General features: G+C 39.4%; 2 protein-coding genes and 1 long non-coding RNA gene across 9 annotated transcripts in view; 1 reads left to right on the forward strand and 2 right to left on the reverse strand.

Annotated features, from left to right (window-relative positions):
* coro2ba (coronin, actin binding protein, 2Ba) overlaps positions 1 to 11,879 on the forward strand; it is a 27,185-nt gene extending 15,306 nt beyond the window's left edge. The window contains exons 3-12 of one of the 2 annotated variants that reach the window (XM_019867473.1): positions 4,172 to 4,288; positions 4,936 to 5,085; positions 6,017 to 6,181; positions 7,432 to 7,548; positions 7,625 to 7,729; positions 9,770 to 9,866; positions 10,161 to 10,273; positions 10,795 to 10,885; positions 11,018 to 11,134; positions 11,588 to 11,695. In XM_019867473.1, the coding sequence (XP_019723032.1) occupies positions 4,172 to 4,288; positions 4,936 to 5,085; positions 6,017 to 6,181; positions 7,432 to 7,548; positions 7,625 to 7,729; positions 9,770 to 9,866; positions 10,161 to 10,273; positions 10,795 to 10,885; positions 11,018 to 11,106 (1,044 nt within the window). In that variant the 3' untranslated portion in view covers positions 11,107 to 11,134; positions 11,588 to 11,695. Of the gene's footprint in view, positions 1 to 4,171; positions 4,289 to 4,935; positions 5,086 to 6,016; positions 6,182 to 7,431; positions 7,549 to 7,624; positions 7,730 to 9,769; positions 9,867 to 10,160; positions 10,274 to 10,794; positions 10,886 to 10,994; positions 11,135 to 11,587 lie in introns of both variants that reach the window. The other variant, XM_019867471.1, reaches the window with a different exon arrangement.
* Positions 11,880 to 11,888: 9 nt separating this feature from the next.
* Positions 11,889 to 14,411, reverse strand: LOC109514401 (uncharacterized). The gene is made up of 2 exons (XR_002167984.1): positions 12,199 to 14,411; positions 11,889 to 12,073 (listed from the first exon to the last, which is right to left on the reverse strand). It is a non-coding gene; the product is annotated as an uncharacterized LOC109514401 (long non-coding RNA).
* A 3,250-nt stretch (positions 14,412 to 17,661) lies between these two features.
* anp32a (acidic (leucine-rich) nuclear phosphoprotein 32 family, member A) overlaps positions 17,662 to 19,348 on the reverse strand; it is a 7,187-nt gene continuing 5,500 nt past the window's right edge. For 3 of the 6 annotated variants that reach the window (XM_019867474.1, XM_019867479.1, XM_019867478.1), the window contains exons 4-7: positions 18,653 to 18,851; positions 18,437 to 18,558; positions 18,151 to 18,217; positions 17,662 to 18,044 (exon numbers count right to left, since the gene is read on the reverse strand). In XM_019867474.1, the coding sequence (XP_019723033.1) occupies positions 17,971 to 18,044; positions 18,151 to 18,217; positions 18,437 to 18,558; positions 18,653 to 18,851 (462 nt within the window). In that variant the 3' untranslated portion in view covers positions 17,662 to 17,970. The remainder of the gene's footprint in view (positions 18,045 to 18,150; positions 18,218 to 18,436; positions 18,559 to 18,652; positions 18,852 to 19,348) is intronic. The other 3 variants (XM_019867476.1, XM_019867477.1, XM_019867475.1) reach the window with 3 other exon arrangements.

Raw genomic sequence — 19,348 nt, forward strand, 5'->3', positions numbered from 1 at the left:
ATATATAGACAGTTTTCTCATTAAGTAACAACAGCATATTTATAATCTGAGTTTGAACAACTATTTGGCACTGTACTTGACAATCTCTTCTTTAGGCTTTTTTTTCATCCAGATAAAAGCCAAAAACTGTAACTGTAACACTTATAAAAACATAGTGAAGGGGGCCACTGTGTGGGAATGTGTGTAGAATTATTTCTTGCAGTGGAGAAAAACAGATGTACAGTAATTCAAGTTATGCGGTCCTTCTTTTCAACAGATCCCAATTTAACTCAAGTCTTACGCCAAGTCCACCCGCCTTTCACTTGCACATTGAGATCAGTGTCACATTGTGTTGATCCATACAGTAGGATGTCTGTGAAATACATTCAACCAAAATAATTGAGGCAAGACAATTCTGTCCTGTGCTAGTAGAGTGGGTTTTTTTTGGTTGTTCTTAGGCTATAGAGATCATTTAAGGTTTTAGTTTTCGCATGTGCATGCAGATGGTTGCTTAGTTGTCATCACTTAAAAATCAGCAGTTGTGCATGTATTTTGGAGGTTTTGGTCACAGTGTACTTTGGTCATGCTGGTTCTAACTTACTGTAACGTTGACCACTGATTCACGCTCTTCTGACCAATCCATTACCAACCAAAGACTGCGACTGCAGGTCAAAGTGGCTCTTGAGCATTTCCTGGCCCATTCTTCTGAGGAGTTGATGAGCTCATTAATCCTGTTACTGCGGTAAACTGAAGATAACATCTAGTCCAGGGGTGTCAAACTCAGGTCCTGGAGGGCCTCTGTCCTGCATGTTTTCCAAGTCTCCCTGTTGCAGCACAGCTGATCCAAATGAACAGGTTCAATGTCAGGGTTACAGCAGAGCTTGCTGATGATCTGATCATTTGAATGATCTGTCTGTCTGTCTTTCGTCTGTCTCTCTCTAGTGCATGCGCACGCACATGCTCATGTAAATGTGTGCATGAATGTCCATATAATACAGAATATCTTTCGATCTTTCTCTCTGTGTGTGTGTGTGTGTGTGTGTGTGTGTGTGTGTGTGTGTGTGTGTGTGTGTGTGTGTTTCAGATTGATGGAAGAATATGAGAAAAAAAAAATTAAGAATGTCACCCGTGTTTTCATGGCATTTACATCTATACATGTTAATCAACTACAGACAGTCACCTTTTTAGGCACCTTTTGAACAAAAGGATTGGAATGGACATGGTGTGAACTTGAAGCGAATAAAATTTAATATTAGGTGGGAAAACCCCAATTGCCAATTGTCCTCTGTAGAGGACAAAAATGTATTTATGTATGTATGTATGTATGTGTGTGTGTGTGTGTGTGTGTGTGTGTGTGTGTGTGTGTGTGTGTGTACTGTTTATGATAAGTAAATGAAAACTGCTCAGTAATGTGATTACTGGACACAGTAGTGATTTAGTAACTTGAAAAGCATATACAGTACATACCCATGCATGTCCAGACAGAAAAATTGTCAAAGAATAATACATTACCTTAGTGACAAAATTCAGCGATATGCAGGTGGAATACATTGATCGTGAAATTTTGATGACGATAAAATTAAATAAATTGGGCATGTGGAGGTGTATACGTGTGTGTGTTTTCCATTCACCCTACACCAGTGGTTCTTAACCGGGGTTCAGTGAATTGGTCTCAGGGGTTCGACGGAGCTTCTGCCATGGAGGTTAAGACACACCCGACTCAACATGTCAATTAGTTATGACACGCCCGCTGGGCCATCACTGGCTGCAGATGATCACATTACATTGCTTGTCCAATCAGTGCTGCGGGAAATTTAGCTCGGTCAGTAGTCAACGTGTGACATCGTGTGATTAAAAAAAAAAAAAATGTTTTAATACATGCTAACTATGTCGAGCAAAAAAAAAACAAAGTGGTCGGATGAATATGTACCACATGGATTCACATGCATCACGGAACGTGATGGGACTCAGCATCCTATCTGCATGATTTGTCATGCCAAGTTGAGCAACTCTAGTCTCGTACCAGCAAAACTGAAGGAACACTTCTTGAATTTTTATTTTTCAGTCATGAAGGATTCGACGAATGTGCAAATGAACTGGTTGGGTTCGGTACCTCAAATAACGTTAAGAACCACTGCTCTACACGCAGACACAAGGTGTTCTGGAGCTCAACTGCAGCTCAAAATAAAGCCGCCAAGGCTGAGGTAGTGATGCTATTGCCATACACAAAAGTGCATCACATCCATATGACAGAGTCATTCGTTAGCTGTCCCTGAGATGTCGCTTGATACAGTCATGAGAATGATGACAGCGAGGAAGTGACCCGAAGGCCGTTTTAGTAAAACCTGTCGTCAATACTGCATAGAACCAGAGTGATAAAATTGAGTTGCAATTCTAAGTCATTCAAGTCTCCAAAATGTGTTGGTCCAGTAGATACACGTAGCTTTTAATACATCTCCCCTCTTTCCTTTCTAATGTCGACACCAAGGTTATGCCCTTGATCGAGGCTGACATATTATGATGACAGCCAGTGTGATGACCACACAGCTGCCTCTCAGACAAAGCCACCAGCAGGAGGAAGGTCTATACTGCTGGCACCATCTGGCACACAGAAGGACCCAAAAGGTTGACTACTGACACCTGAGACATGTAGTCTTGGTGATTTGTAGTTACTGCACCCGTTTCTCGTCTACGACAGGGATTGCTGTGAACACAAAAAGACAATTTCACCCGACAAGGCAACAGTATATCCACCTATTGTCTTGATTCGGAGACAAGCAGCTCTGATGCTTATCCAGACTGAGGAGCAACAGCATGCCTTTGTCAATCTGATAAAGTACTGCAGCAGAATGGCAATTAACCTCCAGAAGCATGACTCAGCATATTCATTTTAGTCGAATGAGAAGTGGCTGACCATGTGGGAGAATATGCCAAAGAGTATTTATAATATGCTCTGAAAAGATTTGCAAACTACTAACTTAGAATGTAAAAATATGAAACTGTTAGACACACACACACACACACACACACACACACACACACACACACACACACACACACACACGCACACACACACACACACACAAACACACTGCATAGAATTTAATTCCATCTCGTGGTTGATTAATAGAATGCAATTACCAACACTAGAAGCAAGCAAAATGCCATCCCAACGGACTTGCAGTCTTCCCTCAAGTGACAAAGTAAGCGCATTGCATTTGTTACACTTGCTGTAGTGATGATTTGAAGAATTACGTTCGCAAAGTTTGTCTCCTTCGTCTATCCGTAGAAGAAAAGTGGGAGCGAAACAATGGCAGCCTCCTGCAGGGGAGGCGCGCCCTATGTAATACAATTAGTGATTACCTAACCTGCAATTACATGAAAAAAATTATGTTGATGTGAAAGAACATGTTTTTTTGCATATAATTTAAATTAATAGTGGGGTTTTGAAATGATGAACATGAAAAAAAAATCAATATTTTTTTACACACTATCCCTTTATCTACTCGTATATTGCCACGGAAATTATGTTTGCACGTTTTCACTGTTGTGATCGTTCCAATACGCTCTCACCTTATGTTATAGCGTGTGAGGGTGATTCTCTTTGCTTCTCATCAATTAAATGACATATGTGAGGGTCCCAAACAGACTTTCAAAAACGGTGTTGTGTTCATCCTGAGTTCACAGAGGACAGAGCATCTATTGACGCACACATTAACAAACGGAAGACTCAGAGCCCTGATTTGACCGAATGCGATGTCACGTAACACAAATCCCTCGGGAATTAATAAAATGAGGTCAGTGGACTAAAGTGACATCAAACATTTATGACATCACTCACATCAACTTACTTTTTACTGTTTTATTATTATGGGCCAGTGCCCCACTGTGGACACAAGGTGTTATTGCAACAGCAAGTCTTGGGCACTCCTGTATTCCATTTGGATTGTATTGCATACTCACTATTTAGAGTGCTTCATATAAACAGTTCAAAATATCTCTTGGAAAACTTTGAGTTTCTTAGTAGCAGCATCTTATAAACTTCGATAAGACCACAAGCTTTGTGTCTGTGCATATAACGTTTTTGCCATTCATTCATTCGTTCATGAGATCACATTAGTGATATGTTGTATTGTACTAATACATGTTTGAACACGAGAAAAGCAAATATGAACCTTTCTCTCTCTTGCAGTCAGGTCGTCTAGACACTCACTATCCGAAGGTATGTGGCCACCATGGCAATGTACTCGACATCAAGTGGAACCCCTTCTTTGAAAACGTCATAGCTTCATGCTCAGAGGACAGCTCGGCAAGTAACCCTCACCACTATTATTCCATCCTCTTCAGCAGATAGTTATTAAGCATGCTTAATTTGAGCTCAACTCAAGACTTCCTTTTCATCTCTGAAGGAAATTAGTCCCAGATATTGAAGACATGCAAATGCTGTATGTGGAACACAATACTTCCTGTTCCCTCACTCCCATCCTTGCCTGATTTTGTGTTACTTGACAGTATTATGCTTCTACTGGTGCAATTGTCCTTTGTCTTTCATAATTATTAAAGCTGAAAGGAATTCAAGAAACAGAGATCGACTAGTTGCTTACTATCAGGCATCTCTGATTGTTCCTGCCTATGGATCATTTCAGTATTACATTTTGAGCTATTATTCACTCTGGACATTTTTGCATGACTCCAAAAATCACGTCACACTGAAGGAATGATAATGTCGCATGTGCTGTCTAGTAAATCCCCTTTGGGTCATCATCGTGCTTCCATCCTGAGCTGTAATCCAGTTTAAATCCGAAAGCAAAGGACTACTGTACACTGGTCACAGGATCTCTGGCTAGATCGTAATAAAGGCCACCGAACAAAATGGGGCCTTTCCTAACGAATAATAATGCATTTCTGTTTCTGTTTGCCTGTCTCATAATGCAGTTTGACATGTCAATGTGACAGGTGCGCGTATGGGAGATCCCAGACGGCGGCCTGAGGCGCAACATGACCGAGGCTGCGCTGGAGCTATATGGTCACAGCAGACGGGTGGGTCTGATCGAGTGGCATCCCACCAGCAATGGCATCCTATTCAGCGCTGGCTATGATTATAAGGTATCGCATCACTTCCTGATTGATATGACAGGCTCACAAATCTCTGAAGGAAATAAGTCACAGATATTGAAGGCATGCAAATGCTGTATATGGAACACAGTCCTTCCTGTCCCCTCACTCCCATCCTCTGAGTCTCGCGTGTGTCCACTAATAAAAATATTTCTTTTTGATGATGCATATGAGAAACCAAAAGAACAACAACAAAAAAAACCCACAATTGGTTATCTTGTTTGCTTCTACACGAATGTCATTTAATTTACAATGCACCGATTCCATGAATTATTGCACGTTTCAAACAACATACATATTTGGTTCCAAGGCTCCATTACACTAATAGTAAACTGCCCATGTCTGTTCATTTTAGTATAGACTATTTTATAAGCAATAGGATCATTCAGAAGCTCTAAAACTGTACAGTGTTGCTGAATTGACAATATGCCACAATAATTCATGCTGGCATTTAAAAACTGTTACTATGAGTGCAAAAGTTCTCCACACCTCCTCCTCTCATTTTGCCTGTGCCACCGGCAGAGCTGGTTTGCACGTGCCTTTCTGCCGCACTAATGAAAAACAGGGTTGGTAAATCACATTGCACATGCTAAAATAATCAATTTATATAACCTGTACTTCCACAACTGGCAAAATAAACTGCCTGGTAATTTTGTTCGGATGACACGATCCTAGTTCAGCCCGGTGAGTAAATCAACATCCGCATCTGTGTGTGTGTGTGTGTGTGTGTGTGTGTGTGTGTGTGTGTGTGTGTGTGTGTGTGTGTGTGTGTGTGTGTGTGTGTGTGTGCGTGTGTGTGTGTGTGTGTGTGTGTGTGTGTGTAAATAAAGTTTGTGACCATTTTTGCATGTTTGCCAGAGGCTGTCAATTCAAACACACTAAAATGAGTTCTCAACTCCACTCACTCATCCCTTTTCGTCAGATCCTGATCTGGAACTTGGAGATCGGAGAGCCAGTAAAAATGATTGACTGCCATACAGATGTCATCCTTAGCATGTCCTTCAACACAGACGGCAGCTTGCTGGCCACCAGCTGTAAAGACAAGAAGCTGCGAGTCATTGAGCCTCGCTCTGGCAGAGTCCTTCAGGTGGGTTGGACAGAAGCGGAGTATTCTTTTATGAACACTCCACTGTGCTTGAATTTAAAATGTCATCAAGAAATGTGGATCATATGTCATCACGTGCATGTTTAAGTGGTTATAAACAGGAAATAATGTACGTACTGTAAAGTTGATGAAGAAAATGTATTGTGCAGGCATTCAAGCTTGGAGCCGTCATCGGTACTTCTTCCTGAAGTTGACCTGTTCACGTTGATCACTGATCCAGTCAGTGATTATAGAAATTTAAAGTGGTAAATACTCATGAACATTGTCAGTTACGTGTTTAGGTCGTTGTAGTGAGCTTTTCAGAAATCAATTCTAAATCAATATCCCTCTAAGGCAGCCGAAATGTATTTGGTCTTAAAAGCATTTACTACACTGCATTCAAGATTCCTTAAGATAATTTTTTTATTTTTTTATTTTTTGGTCTTTACACCAAAAGAACCTCCAAGCTAAATACTGAGAGGTTCACTTTCTTCCATTTATGCTTTTTGACTTTTTTTTTCAATATTGGAATTGTGGTTTTAAAACACTCTTCCCAAGCCTAAACAAGTTTGAGGCTTTTTAGCCTGATGCCCGATGTAATATGTCTCGGGCACTAGAGGAGGCTGAGGTGATCACAGCCAAGCAGGAGAAAGTGAAAAGCCATTTCATTGTTCAATACTTGGAAGATCCCAATGAAAACGAATCCCCAAAGTAGGATTGTTGTTGCTTTTGAATGCAACCGAGATGATTACTTTTGTGCAACGTTATCTTACTGAATAAATTTTACTGATTGAGTTTTAGGTTTATTGATTCCAGTTGGTTAATACTTTTGAGAGTCAAACAGGAAGTCAAGCCAAAACTTATCTTTAGAATATGTGCTATGACACACCACTCGTCCAAACACGGCATTCTGGTTAGGATCGTGTTTGTGGAATATGAAAGCAGCAAAATCCACTCATTTTTATCCATCTGAGGGAGCGGCCGTTTTGTCACTCACTGTCTCACAATGTCTTCAGGCTAAGGTCACGAACAATCACAGCTCACCTGTTTTCTGGGTTTGGTCATGTGACGTTCACAAGCTCAGCTGTGATTGGTCGTTATGGATGAGAAAATGGATGCATTTTGCGACTGAATTCAGATTCCACCAATGCATGGAACTTATTTTAATGAAAATCATAGACTCGACTTCCCCTTGAAGCTCTTCTAGTTAGAGCATCCCGACACTCCACTCAGTCTTTGTGCTCCTCCTCCAGCAAGCCAGCTACAAGAACCACCGGGTAAACCGAGTGGTTTTCCTGGGCAACCTCAAGCGGCTGCTCACCACAGGCGTCTCTCGTTGGAACACACGTCAGATTGCTCTTTGGGATCAGGTCTGTTCAATCTCCATCTGACAAGTGGGTGCATGTGTGCCTGTGTTTGCATCAATATATATGTTGCTCTCCCCAGGAGGATTTGTCCATGCCATTGATGGAAGAGGACATTGATGGTCTCTCAGGATTGCTGTTTCCTTTCTACGACTCTGACACTCACATGTTGTACCTGGCAGGCAAGGTTAGCAATGCCCCCTTCTGTCTCACACTTGAAGAGAGTTTTTGTTGTGTCATATTTACTGTGTCAAAGAAATCGGTATTTTGGTTGCCCAAATAATGTGTAGTGGAATGCATATAATCAACTTTAACAGCAGTGGAAAACGTTTCATGAATTTCCCTACCCACTACAACAAGAAACTATCATACTGGAAAAAATAGAGGTGCTCATAATATAAAAAATACTTAAAAGGTGGTTGTCTTGCCCCCCACTCATTCCTATCCTTTTCCATTTCTATACCCCAGTCCCTTTCAGTCATGGTCATAGTCAGCTAGAAGCAGGGGTGCATTTAAGGCGCAACGGTACGTGTGAACAATGGAAATTAAATATTGCGCTCCAGTTCAAGTTTGTCATCCCGCTTTTTTAGATCAGGCCAGCTTCAATACGAAATCAGGTCAGCCTCTACAACAATCGCTTCCGGGGCCAACTTGAAAATAAAAGTAAGGCATTGATATCCATGTAGTTTTAATTGTTTTGCTTTTGCAGCACGTTGCACAGACACTTCTTTTTTTTTCATGACATGACATTCATATTGACAATTAAATCATAGATAGTTTGTCACTATAACAAATGAGAACAAACAAAAGGGATACCTGCTCACGCTACATTGGCCATGAAACGGTGGCCCAATGCGCATCGGAGAGCTGGCGCCATGGCTTCGATGGTCCTTCAAAATACCGGATGTCCATAATGGGGGTGCAAAAATAAATAAATAAATACATTTTTAAAAAAGGTGGACAGTGCACGGCTGCCTGAGCGAACTGTCTGCTAGCTGATTTCAGGGTCCCAGAATGCAAGTCAGAGGTGGTCAATTAATTTTTCAAACGGGCTGTGAATTGTGTCGAATAGTAATGTAATGCCTTTTCATAAAACAGTACTTTGGATTGTTTTGATTAGCTTTCATTGTGCAGCCTTGGTATAATTATGTTTTTGGAAATAGGAAACAAATACAGAAAAGTGCAGAAAAAACTAAACACATTTTGTTTTCACTATATCATATTGAGATATCTACACATTAATGAAAAACCTTGCCCACATATGCTATAAATTCATCCATGAGGTTGGTGGGTTGGGGAAAAAATGAGCAGCAAGCAACAACCTCTGGTGGTAATTTGAAAACCATACCTAAAATGTTTGTGTGCACCCCTTGCTCCAAGATTTCCAAGACTGCAGTGATTTCTTTCACTTACATGTTGGTTCCCTTCAAAACCTTAGATAAGGAGGAAGGAAAGGAAGGAAATGTGGAAAATGATCAACAGTGTTCAGAGAGTGGTTGGATATCTCTGTTTTATTCTTGGGATCAGACTCAAAATGTCAACTACCGTATTGGCCTGAATATAAGACGGTGTTTTTTGCATTGAAATAAGACTGAAAAGTGGGGCTCGTCTTATATTCGGGGTCTAGACGTTATACCCTTTCACGACGCTAGATGCCGCCAGATATCATTGACGCGAATGCTGAACTTGACTCCCCAGGCCAAAGCGAACCCCTGTCATGAAGAATAAAAATAAAAATAGCGGTAGCATGAAGAAGAAAAATAAAAAATAGCGGTAAGAAAGAAAAGAGAAGAAAAAATAGAAGAGATAACAGAAAATGGAGAAACGTAGTGGCAATCTGGAGAAAAGTGGGTCGGAGAACGGCCAGGTTAATGGGCAACTGAGGAGAAGTTATGATGTCATTTACATTTCAAAAACCAGAAGCCATTCATTTACGAATGTGATTGCACTTTAGTTTACATATTTAAATGTTCAGATATTAAGATTTGAATGAGGCAAAATAATATGCTTTTTCTCTCAAATATATTGTTATAATCATTTGTTTCAGATGTACTGTAATTATTTTCTGTATAAAAATTAATTTGGTGTTCAAAAAGTGTTTTTTCAAACTTGAGTCTTGAAAAAGAGGGGGTTGTCTTATAATCAGGGCCGTCTTATATTCGGGCCAATACGGTATTGGATCCAAAAACGTTGATCCAAGCTCACACATTTGATCATATTTTACTAGGGAGATGGCAACATCCGTTACTTTGAGATCACGACAGAGAAACCATTCATCCAGTACCTAATGGAGTTCCGGTCCCCGGCCCCTCAGAAAGGATTAGGTAAGTGATTTGCTGATGTGTTATTATACATCATCATGATCACTGGCAGGAGCTGATCTCAAAAAAAGTAAACTTTCTCCCCACTTCATTATTAGTCCATTGTGACAGGAGAAGGCGTGTGGATAACAATAGAAATGTGTTTTGTACAAAAGCGGTCTTGTGCAGCAACAAAATTTGAACAGGATGTAATAAAAGATAAAGCAGATTCATGTCAACCGAAAGCTCCCTAAATCTCAATTCGTCCAGTGCTGTCAAAGTTCGTTATACTGTAACATTATTCACTCTCCTTTCCAGGCGTGATGCCAAAGCGTGGTCTGGATGTGGGAGCTTGCGAAGTGTTCCGCTTCTACAAGCTGGTCACGCTGAAGGGCTTGATCGAGCCGATTTCAATGATCGTACCAAGAAGGGTCAGTAAGAAACTTGTTTTTTCCTCAATCTTAATGATCAATCCTCTGCAATGATAGCAATGGCGACTTTTCAAATTAATTCACTTCAAGGGTAACTCACATTCGACCATACTCTTGCTCCACCCCTCACTAATATTTGAAGGAGGCACTCAAAGAGAGAGCTGCCTTGCGGATCATTGGGCTCGTGAGAAGGGAAGGGAGAGGGTTGGGCATTGTCTAGCTGTGTTTTACAAAAGCAGGGACCAACTACGACCAAAATAACTTCTATACTACGACAAGTTATGTGAAATCAACTAACCTAATCAATCACTAACCTGAAAATCAAAAAAAGATATTTCGCAAATGCTACTATTCCAACTCCAATTCACTACGGAGGCATGCATGAGATTGAGACGCCACCGACAGTGGCAGAGCGACTTCGTCAAGATTCTGGAATTTAAGATTTCAACAAACAGGGGGGAGATAGTTGATTTGACAGTGCCTAACACTAAAAGCAGATTTGATTTGCTGTATGGTTCCAGTCAGACACATACCAAGAAGATATTTACCCAATGACGGCGGGAACAGAACCTGCACTCTCAGCCATTGAGTGGCTCAGTGGCATCAACAGAGGTAAGGAACACTTAAGATTTAAAGCTGATTGAAAAATCCCATATGACACTGTTTGTGTTCTGAGTATATGAGCTAAGATATCACGGAATGGGTTCTTTTGTCCAAATAGACCCCGTCTTAATGTCCCTTAAGGATGGCTACCATCGGCCAAACAAGTTGGTGTTCAAGGCCCCCGTGAAGAACAAAAAAAATGTGGTCGTGAATGGCATCGACTTGCTTGAGAACATTCCACCCAGGACAGAAAATGAGGTAAAGAATAATAATTCCTAGATCCCAAAATATACATGTGAAACACTGTTTTTGTCTTATTATTTACTGTACCATCTAAGACAGGTGTATGAAATATATATATATATATATATATATACATATACATATTGTATACAGTATATATGCTGCCAAGACACAATTTAGCAGTGCCATGCCACAGAGGCTAGGCACGAGGTGGCTCTCTCTCTATATATATATATATATATATATATATATATATATTTTTTTTTTTTATTATTAGTTTCTTTCATTACTATTCTGCTAATGAAAGAAAAATAACAACATAAAAAGAAAGAAAAAATAAGAATGGTAATAATACATTCAAATTGAATGAATGTCACCCAATGAACAAATCATATTTTCATTGTTTTGTAATATCATTGTAATGAACCATCCTATTATCCTCTTTTTTTTTTTCTTTTCCCAATGAAGCTCTTGCAGATGTTCTTCCGGCAACAAGATGAGTTGCGGAGGCTGAGGGAGGAATTGAGCACCAAGGATGTGCGAATACGCCAACTGGAGCTGGAACTCAACAACATGAAGAATTTCAGCCCCAACATTTGACCTCTGACAAAGCTGCCTGCTTTGCCTCTAGTTTGGACCTCCCAAACGCTTTGAAGCCCCCCTCCATGTTTGACCTTATATGTCAACCTAACTCCAGCTGCCCCACCTCACATATACTACATTGTCACTGAACAATCTTTTTTTTTTTTTTTTTTTTTTTTTTTTTTGCATCAAGGTACCGCAATATTGTAATAAAGACAAATATATGTTCCAGAAAAGAGTAGGCGGTCATTGATTGCCACATTGAGGGAAAGATTGCGATCAGTAAAATTTTATTTTACATTGTTATCAAGTCATTGGATTGGAAAATGTGATGAATAGTTGCACATTTGCACCAAATACAGCCAATAGCTTCTCCCCACCAAGTACTGACAAGCAACAGCATTTTTTTTTTAATTGAAGCCAAATTTGTGGATAAGATACAATTGACACATATTTTTCCTCAAGGCCTTAAACAATACTGCAGCTTGCTACTACACCATCATCTCAAAATGGCCGACATATACTTAGGTACAATGTGTCTTACTTCTTCCCAACACTGACACGATTGCTCAAGTACAATCTTCTTCTGAGGAGAGTCAACAGCGAACAAGCAGGTATGAACCCTGGGGTCAACAACTCAGCCTTAAGGGACCTTTTGCTGGCACTTATTTGGTTTTAGGGCTAATTACAGGGATGGGGGTTGTATTATACATTTGCTACTGTTTATTTGTTGTTTTTCTCTTGCTGTTCCTGACTATGTGGCTGAGCAAGTAATGATTGTGATGATTGATAGATTTCACTGAATGTTTACATGTAAATGATGCAAGATTGTCATGGAAGTGGCTCATTTATGGCTTTTGACAGTGTCACTATAATTGCAGACAAGGTAGATGTATAGGTAGTATTATACTCTCAATCACTAATCCCTTTAGTTGTTAATTTAAGACATGTTTACTAATAGGAAATGTCTAATTTTTCTCCGTCTCTAACAGTAGAAAGACATGCTAACTTTAAACCCCATATTTGAAAAGCTTGTATACCCTTCTTCTCTTTTGACTTAACATCCGTAAAATTGCCATTTTGTTTTTTTTTCTTGGCAATGAATAATAAACATCTTCAAAATATTCTTGTCATTAGTGGACGTAGAACGAGCAAAAGATATGTTGGTTACAGTATACAGTGTGTGTTACACGAATGAAACGTGAACCAAGAATAAGTTTTAGTAAAGGGTGATTCTTTTACCCAGTATGATCACTTGTGTGAATTATTGTTTCAACTGAGCATCATCATCTTTTATTGAACCTCGTTCAATTGTGCAAGGGGTGGACTGTACCTTATTGTGTAGTCAGTTATCCCAGAAAAGTTATACTGAAAGTATGAATGGGAATATAAGGTACTGTACGGTGAAGGGAAGTGGGCATCTTGTGAAGTTGACTTGTGAACATGCTGGAAGAGACACAGAAAATAAAACGTCAAATAGAATACTAGTGACTTTTTGAACTTTGGTTTAACAGCTGTTACAGGTCCTCTTCCAGCCGGATGCAGTGACATAAAGGCCAATTGAAATTTACTGTAAATATATGTCAACATTATCCAGGCTACATGTTAATCCTAATCTTAATAGATGAGGAAGAAAATGATCATGTTGCAAAAACCACAAAGGTCCAAATATAAATAAACTGGTTTTATTGTTGTAAATGGCAAGAGGAAAATACAATTTGAACGATGACTGATGAAGGCCAATTTGACCATGATGTATAATGTGTATGTATACATGTAAATTTAAATACTATAAGTGCAGTTAACAGTTTGCTGCAAATTTATGCAGTTTTAACATTCATGGACCAACCAGCCTTCTCTGTACTCTCAGCACATTTCCAAAGTGTGGCAAAGGTTTGTAAAGAATATGGACAGACACACAGAGAATTCTCATACTCAGTTCATTATGATTATGGAACTATTATGCTTAAAAAGGTCTGTTCAAATCCAAGAAGTTCAACACTGCCCATTACGGGTAAAGTAGAATACATCATTCATATCTTATTACAATGTATAGTTTCACATCAGTTATACAGTCGCTGTCTGCTGCCATCAAAGAGAATACAAAAAAATAGATTTAGTTAATATTTACAAGAACACGTAACATCCGAAATATCAAAGCTTGGGTTTTGACAAGGGTCGACTTCTGCTATAATGCCTCAGGGGGTCCCCCACAGCGCACATTTCACACCAGAGATAGCATAGTATACATCGTTTATTTCGAAGAAATAAAACGAGAGTGCAAAAATACGATGAAGGGAGGACAAAGAAATGTTCTGATGACTGGAACCCAGCTCACATATGTGTGCTTCTCAGGAAGTATAATCCCGCCAGAAGCTCAAACACTGACCCACTTTAAGAGTCACTACTCCCCCCTTACAATCAATCACCAGATTTCACTGCTAACAATATTGCGAACATACTGCAGAGATAAAATAAACAACCTCACAGAGATCTGTGCTGTCGTTTGTGTTTGAATGCATTTTGAGTGGTGCTTTGGCCACGTCCTCTTTATGACATGCCAAAGCGCCAATGTAATTAAAAGCCCTTTATACCCTTAAAATGCACCGCTTGTTACCAATAAACTGGCAGAGGATGTCAGAATGCAACACAATGCTATTTAATGAAGACCCACACTGTCCATAATGTGAAAATACGTCGGCAGAAAAATATTTTCCACACTAAAGGGCGCACCAAAAATTTTCAATTTTCTTCAAAGCTCACCGAGCGCCTTAAAATCCGGTGCGTCTTTTGTATGGTCATTACGGTAATAGTCGACTCCAAGATGGCTCCTTCCTGGAGACATGCTTCCAATGTTATAACTTGCTGTTGATTCAGTGAACTGTGCCGCTACTTTATTAAATAAGTTTGTTTTGCAGCTCCGAAAAAAGGAGAGCTGTGGTGTTAATTTTATAAAACAGTCTCAACAAATACAGGTACGTCTTTGTCTGTCTCCGTGCCTTCTTCCGTTCGACTCGAGAGGCGTTCATTACCGCCTCCGAAAAACGTAAACTAACGATTACTTCCATGAAACTACAAAAATTGAAAATATATCAAAACTGAAAAGCAAGCGAGGATATCACAAAATAAATTCTATAGCCCCCTCCCCCTACAGAATTTATATGGTGATTTCATCATTCATCATCTGTGAATACACAACAAAGGAATAAATAACTATGACTGACACTTGTGTTATTTGACTTCAAGAAGGCGCCGCAAGAGTGGCTGCCTTTACAGCAGCTCCTATTTATTTTGTTCTTCTACTTCTTCCTCTCATTACTTTGCTGCTGTGATGTGGGATTTTCTCAATTTTTACACTATTAAAGGTTTTCTTATCTTATCTGATCTTACTGTTGGAGCTACGATAAAGGTAATGCCAATGCGTTTTTCGGAGGCGGTCATGAACGCCTCTCGAGTTGACCGGAAGGAAAGAAGGCACGGAGACGGACAGAGACGCACCTGTATTTGTTGAAAAAAGGAGAGCTGTGGCTGTGGTTTTATTTTTTATTTTTTCAAACGCAGACTTTATTAATGGTTTTCACAGTCTCAACAAATACAGGTACTTTACGTCTTTGTCCGTCTCCGTGCCTTCTCTTCCGTTCCACTCGAGAGGCGTTCATGGCCGCCTCCGAAAAACGTAAATTCATTCTTACTTCAATGAAACCACGAAATCACAAAATAAATTCTGTAGGGGGGATATAGAATTTATTTTGTGATTTCCTCACTTGATGTTCTGTTTTGATGCATTATTTTCAATCTTCGTAGTTTCATTTAAGTACAGTAATAGTTAATTTACGTTTTTCAGAGGCTGTCAAGAACGCCTCTCAAGTTAAATGGAAGGAGCGTAGCACCATCTCGTGGAGGCATTGTAGATTGCGCCATATAACGCGAAGCGTCCAATGTATGAAAAAAATTTACAAAATAGCCATTCATTGAAGGTGCGCCTCATAATCCAGTGCGTCTTTTAGTGCGGAAAATACGGTAATTTCGTACGTCACATGCATTCACTGCACAAGCACTGTATTTAATTCAGTAAAGAACCAAGCCTCATACTTATGTCCACAGTCATTTTCTTGCTCATCCATTATGGAACACCATGAAAACTAAAACAAACCTATTCCATACTATTTCTAAAAAATATTGACAGCCATCACTTTGATTCAAACATTCAATGAATAAAATCTAACATACAATGTGCGCTTTGTAAACCAGTAGTAGATAAATCAAAGATGAGTCCATCACACAACGTAATGCTCTTCTCTTGTCACTCTCTCCAGTGATCTTCTGTCTCACTCTCCGTCATATGGCATACATGACTGAAACCGCAAGTAATCGTTCACAAAATAAATCCATACCAATATTTAACAGAAAACCTAAAGGTTTAAATGCAAATAAATACACACACATATATATAAAACATGAAAGATTGTAGATTTTTGTTGTCATGGCATACAATCAATGGTAATACAAGTGTCAGTGCATCAGCAAATTCGTGAAACTTTTTTTTGTTTCGTTTTAATCACTATGTGGTGTTATTTGTGGTGTTATGAATGAAATGCAATGAAATTGCATTTCATTGCATTTATTTATGGGAAGTGTACAAGTCAGTGTCTAAGTGGCCCCACGCAGCGCCAATACTGGTGGTAATGTTTGATGCTGGATTTTTATTTTATTTATTTTTTTTTTTGTTTTAAATATCCACAGCAATCAGCATTCCGCCCGTAATGAGTTACCAATTCAGTGATTTCCGTAACAAAGTACAGACAATCCATAATGGCAGCTGTGACAACACCTTGTGCATGACAAACATAAGTCGGTTAAATGTTTCAGTTTAACTTGCAATGAAATGCCATGTGAAGTTTGACAACAAACCACCAAATGACGACACAAGATACCTCTTCTTCATAATTTGACAGTAAAATCAAACATCAACAACACCAAAAAGGGAGATCACTTATTCTGGGCTATTTATGGAATGCCACAAGTGGCGGGCCGTGCGTTTCAACCTTTGGCCTTCAGTGACGTCACATATATACACAATATAGGCTCGTCAAGCAGCATTTAATTTCAGGAGCATTTAAAACCATCAAGTATGCCTTGCAGCAAAATTTTTTATCTGGCCCTCCGTCCATTTGACTTTGACACCCCTGGTCTAATGTATGAAAAAAATTTACAAAATAGCCATTCATTGAAGGTGCGCCTCATAATTCAGTGCGTCTTTTAGTGCGGAAAATATGGTACATTGCACGTGTTTCCTTCTACGTCCAGGAGGTACCTCCCACGATTTACCGTTACAAACGGCGTATTTGGACTAGAACGAATTTGGTGAGTCAAATCGGAATTTCAATGGGTTCACTGTAAAATATCACGTGAACACATTTCGAGCGTGATGTGTCCAGTTTTATTTCACACTTCTTGCATGCACTATTTCTTCAGTGTATTCTTGACTCAGCGGGATTTCAAGGCCACACAGTTCAGCTGGAGACATTTTGTATTTTGCGAAGCAAAGAGCTAATAAGTTGTGGTGTCAACGTGATCGTGGAATGTAACAATATGGAACATGACGGCCAGTTTTTTCAGCTGAATATCTTTGTATGACAGTAAAGCTGCTCAAGTGTAAAAATAATCAAAACAATTTTTACTTGAGTGCTAAGTTATTGGTGTTCAGATACCAAGCGCTTCAAGAGGAAACAATGGAGTACCACGATATTTAACAATCTCTTAAAAACAAAGGGCTGAGTGAACGATATTTAGAGCACATTGCAGGAAGGTTTGACGTAAAGGATATATCATGTTGACCTGGTTTTGAACACATTCATTTTATGGTTCTCGTGTAACACTCTCGGACCATACTTTGTGAGAACCACCCATATCTGAACTACTATCGGGTTTCGCCTAAGATCTAGACATGCATTTTTTTGATTGTTTGATCCATTTTAATGTGAGGGGCTTAAAATAGAGATGTAGTCACAAACGGGTTTCATAAAAACAGTGAGAAAACGCCCCAAATATCTCTTAAAAGGTTTGTCCTTGCCTCGTTTACAAAATGTGTGTTGGCAAAGTAGTTAAAAGTGGACTGTAAAGCGCTTCAAAGATCCACAAAGGTGCAGAGCCTGTGATGAAAGGGCAAAGAACCAAAGCTCTGCTACTTAAGGGAAAAACACTTGGTTACTGGGAAGAGACTAGGACATACAAGTGCAAACAGTTCACATTTAACTCCAAAATGACCCTCAATCGTCATCATCGTCGTCTTCGTCTTCTTCATTCAGTTCTCGTTTTCTCTTCTGACCCCAATCTTGTTCTAATGGAACAACAGTCACATTGCCAGAATAATTTTTACATTTTTTTAAAATGTTTTTTCATTCAAAAAGCATTTTTTTTTTTTTTTTTTGTGAGGCAATCCTACTCACGTTCGTCCTCCTCTGCCTCCTCCTCATCATCTACTTCTTTCTCATTCAGGTCATCCTCATCTTCTTCCTAAAGATCAGATTGTCTCATTACTTCAAAAAGTACACCTGTTTTCATACATACAAGGATTTTAAAAAATAATTTCTATGACAAAAAGATTTTATCACAGCAAAAACACTACACTGACTGTATTTTGTGAATTCCCTAAGCAGCTTGAATTGTAAACAGAGAATACCAAAAAGGACTATTCTATATATTAAAATATTTCAAAAATAATTCAAGTCTCACTTCTCCACTGAGGGCCCCTTCTTCATTCTCCTCCTCATCGTCATCACCCTCATCCTCCTCTTCTTCTCCCGACGGTGCATCATCATCATCATCATCATCATCATAATCCTCTTCGTCTACATCTGGGCAAAACCAAGGGCTTTCAGCAAGTTGTACATGTGTCCTATCAGTTCTGTATAATATTTTGAACGTTAACATATCGTGTGTCAAACACACCATCCTCATCTTCGTCGCCGTATTCCCAGCCTTCTGCGTAAAGCTTGGTGTCAGAATCCGATGTCTCTTTGTCGTCTTTGTCATATCCGTCCAGATAGATGAGCTGTGGTAGTAGCTTGAAAACATTGTCTCTGTATTCGCTCAGGTTTGTCACCTCACAAGTGTACAGCTCTAGGCTTCTCAGGGTCCCCAGTTCTTTCTGTCAGAAGCAAGAGTCTCATCAGCAATGCAAGCAACGTTTGTGGCGTACAACAGCTCCATTTTACAACTAATGTGTTATGGAATATTGACTTATGATGTTTGTATGCAAATAGTTGGGTATTTGAAGTGCCTGCCCTGAAAGATTATTACAGTTAACAAAACAAACAACAACAAAATAACTAAAACCGGACAAACGATTTACTGAAATTAAAAAACAAAAACAAAAACAAGAGTGCTTTAAAAAAAGGTTTTAAAAGGCATTAATAGAAGACGTAGAGGTGTAGAGGTGTGAACCGACATCTAGGTGAGGATGCAGAGATGAAAGTGGACTTTCCTGAAAATTCCGGAAAAAAAAATTATATATACTGTGTGTAAATATATATATATATATATATATATGCATGTGCACTATAGGTAAGATCGGGCCACCCGAATTTCGGGTCGGGTCGGGCCTAAACATGTCAATCATTGCTTCGGGTTCGGGTCGGGCTTCTC

Source organism: Hippocampus comes, unplaced genomic scaffold, assembly GCF_001891065.2.
Source record: "Hippocampus comes isolate QL1 unplaced genomic scaffold, H_comes_QL1_v1.1 scaffold2, whole genome shotgun sequence".
NCBI classification, from domain to species: domain Eukaryota; kingdom Metazoa; phylum Chordata; class Actinopteri; order Syngnathiformes; family Syngnathidae; genus Hippocampus; species Hippocampus comes.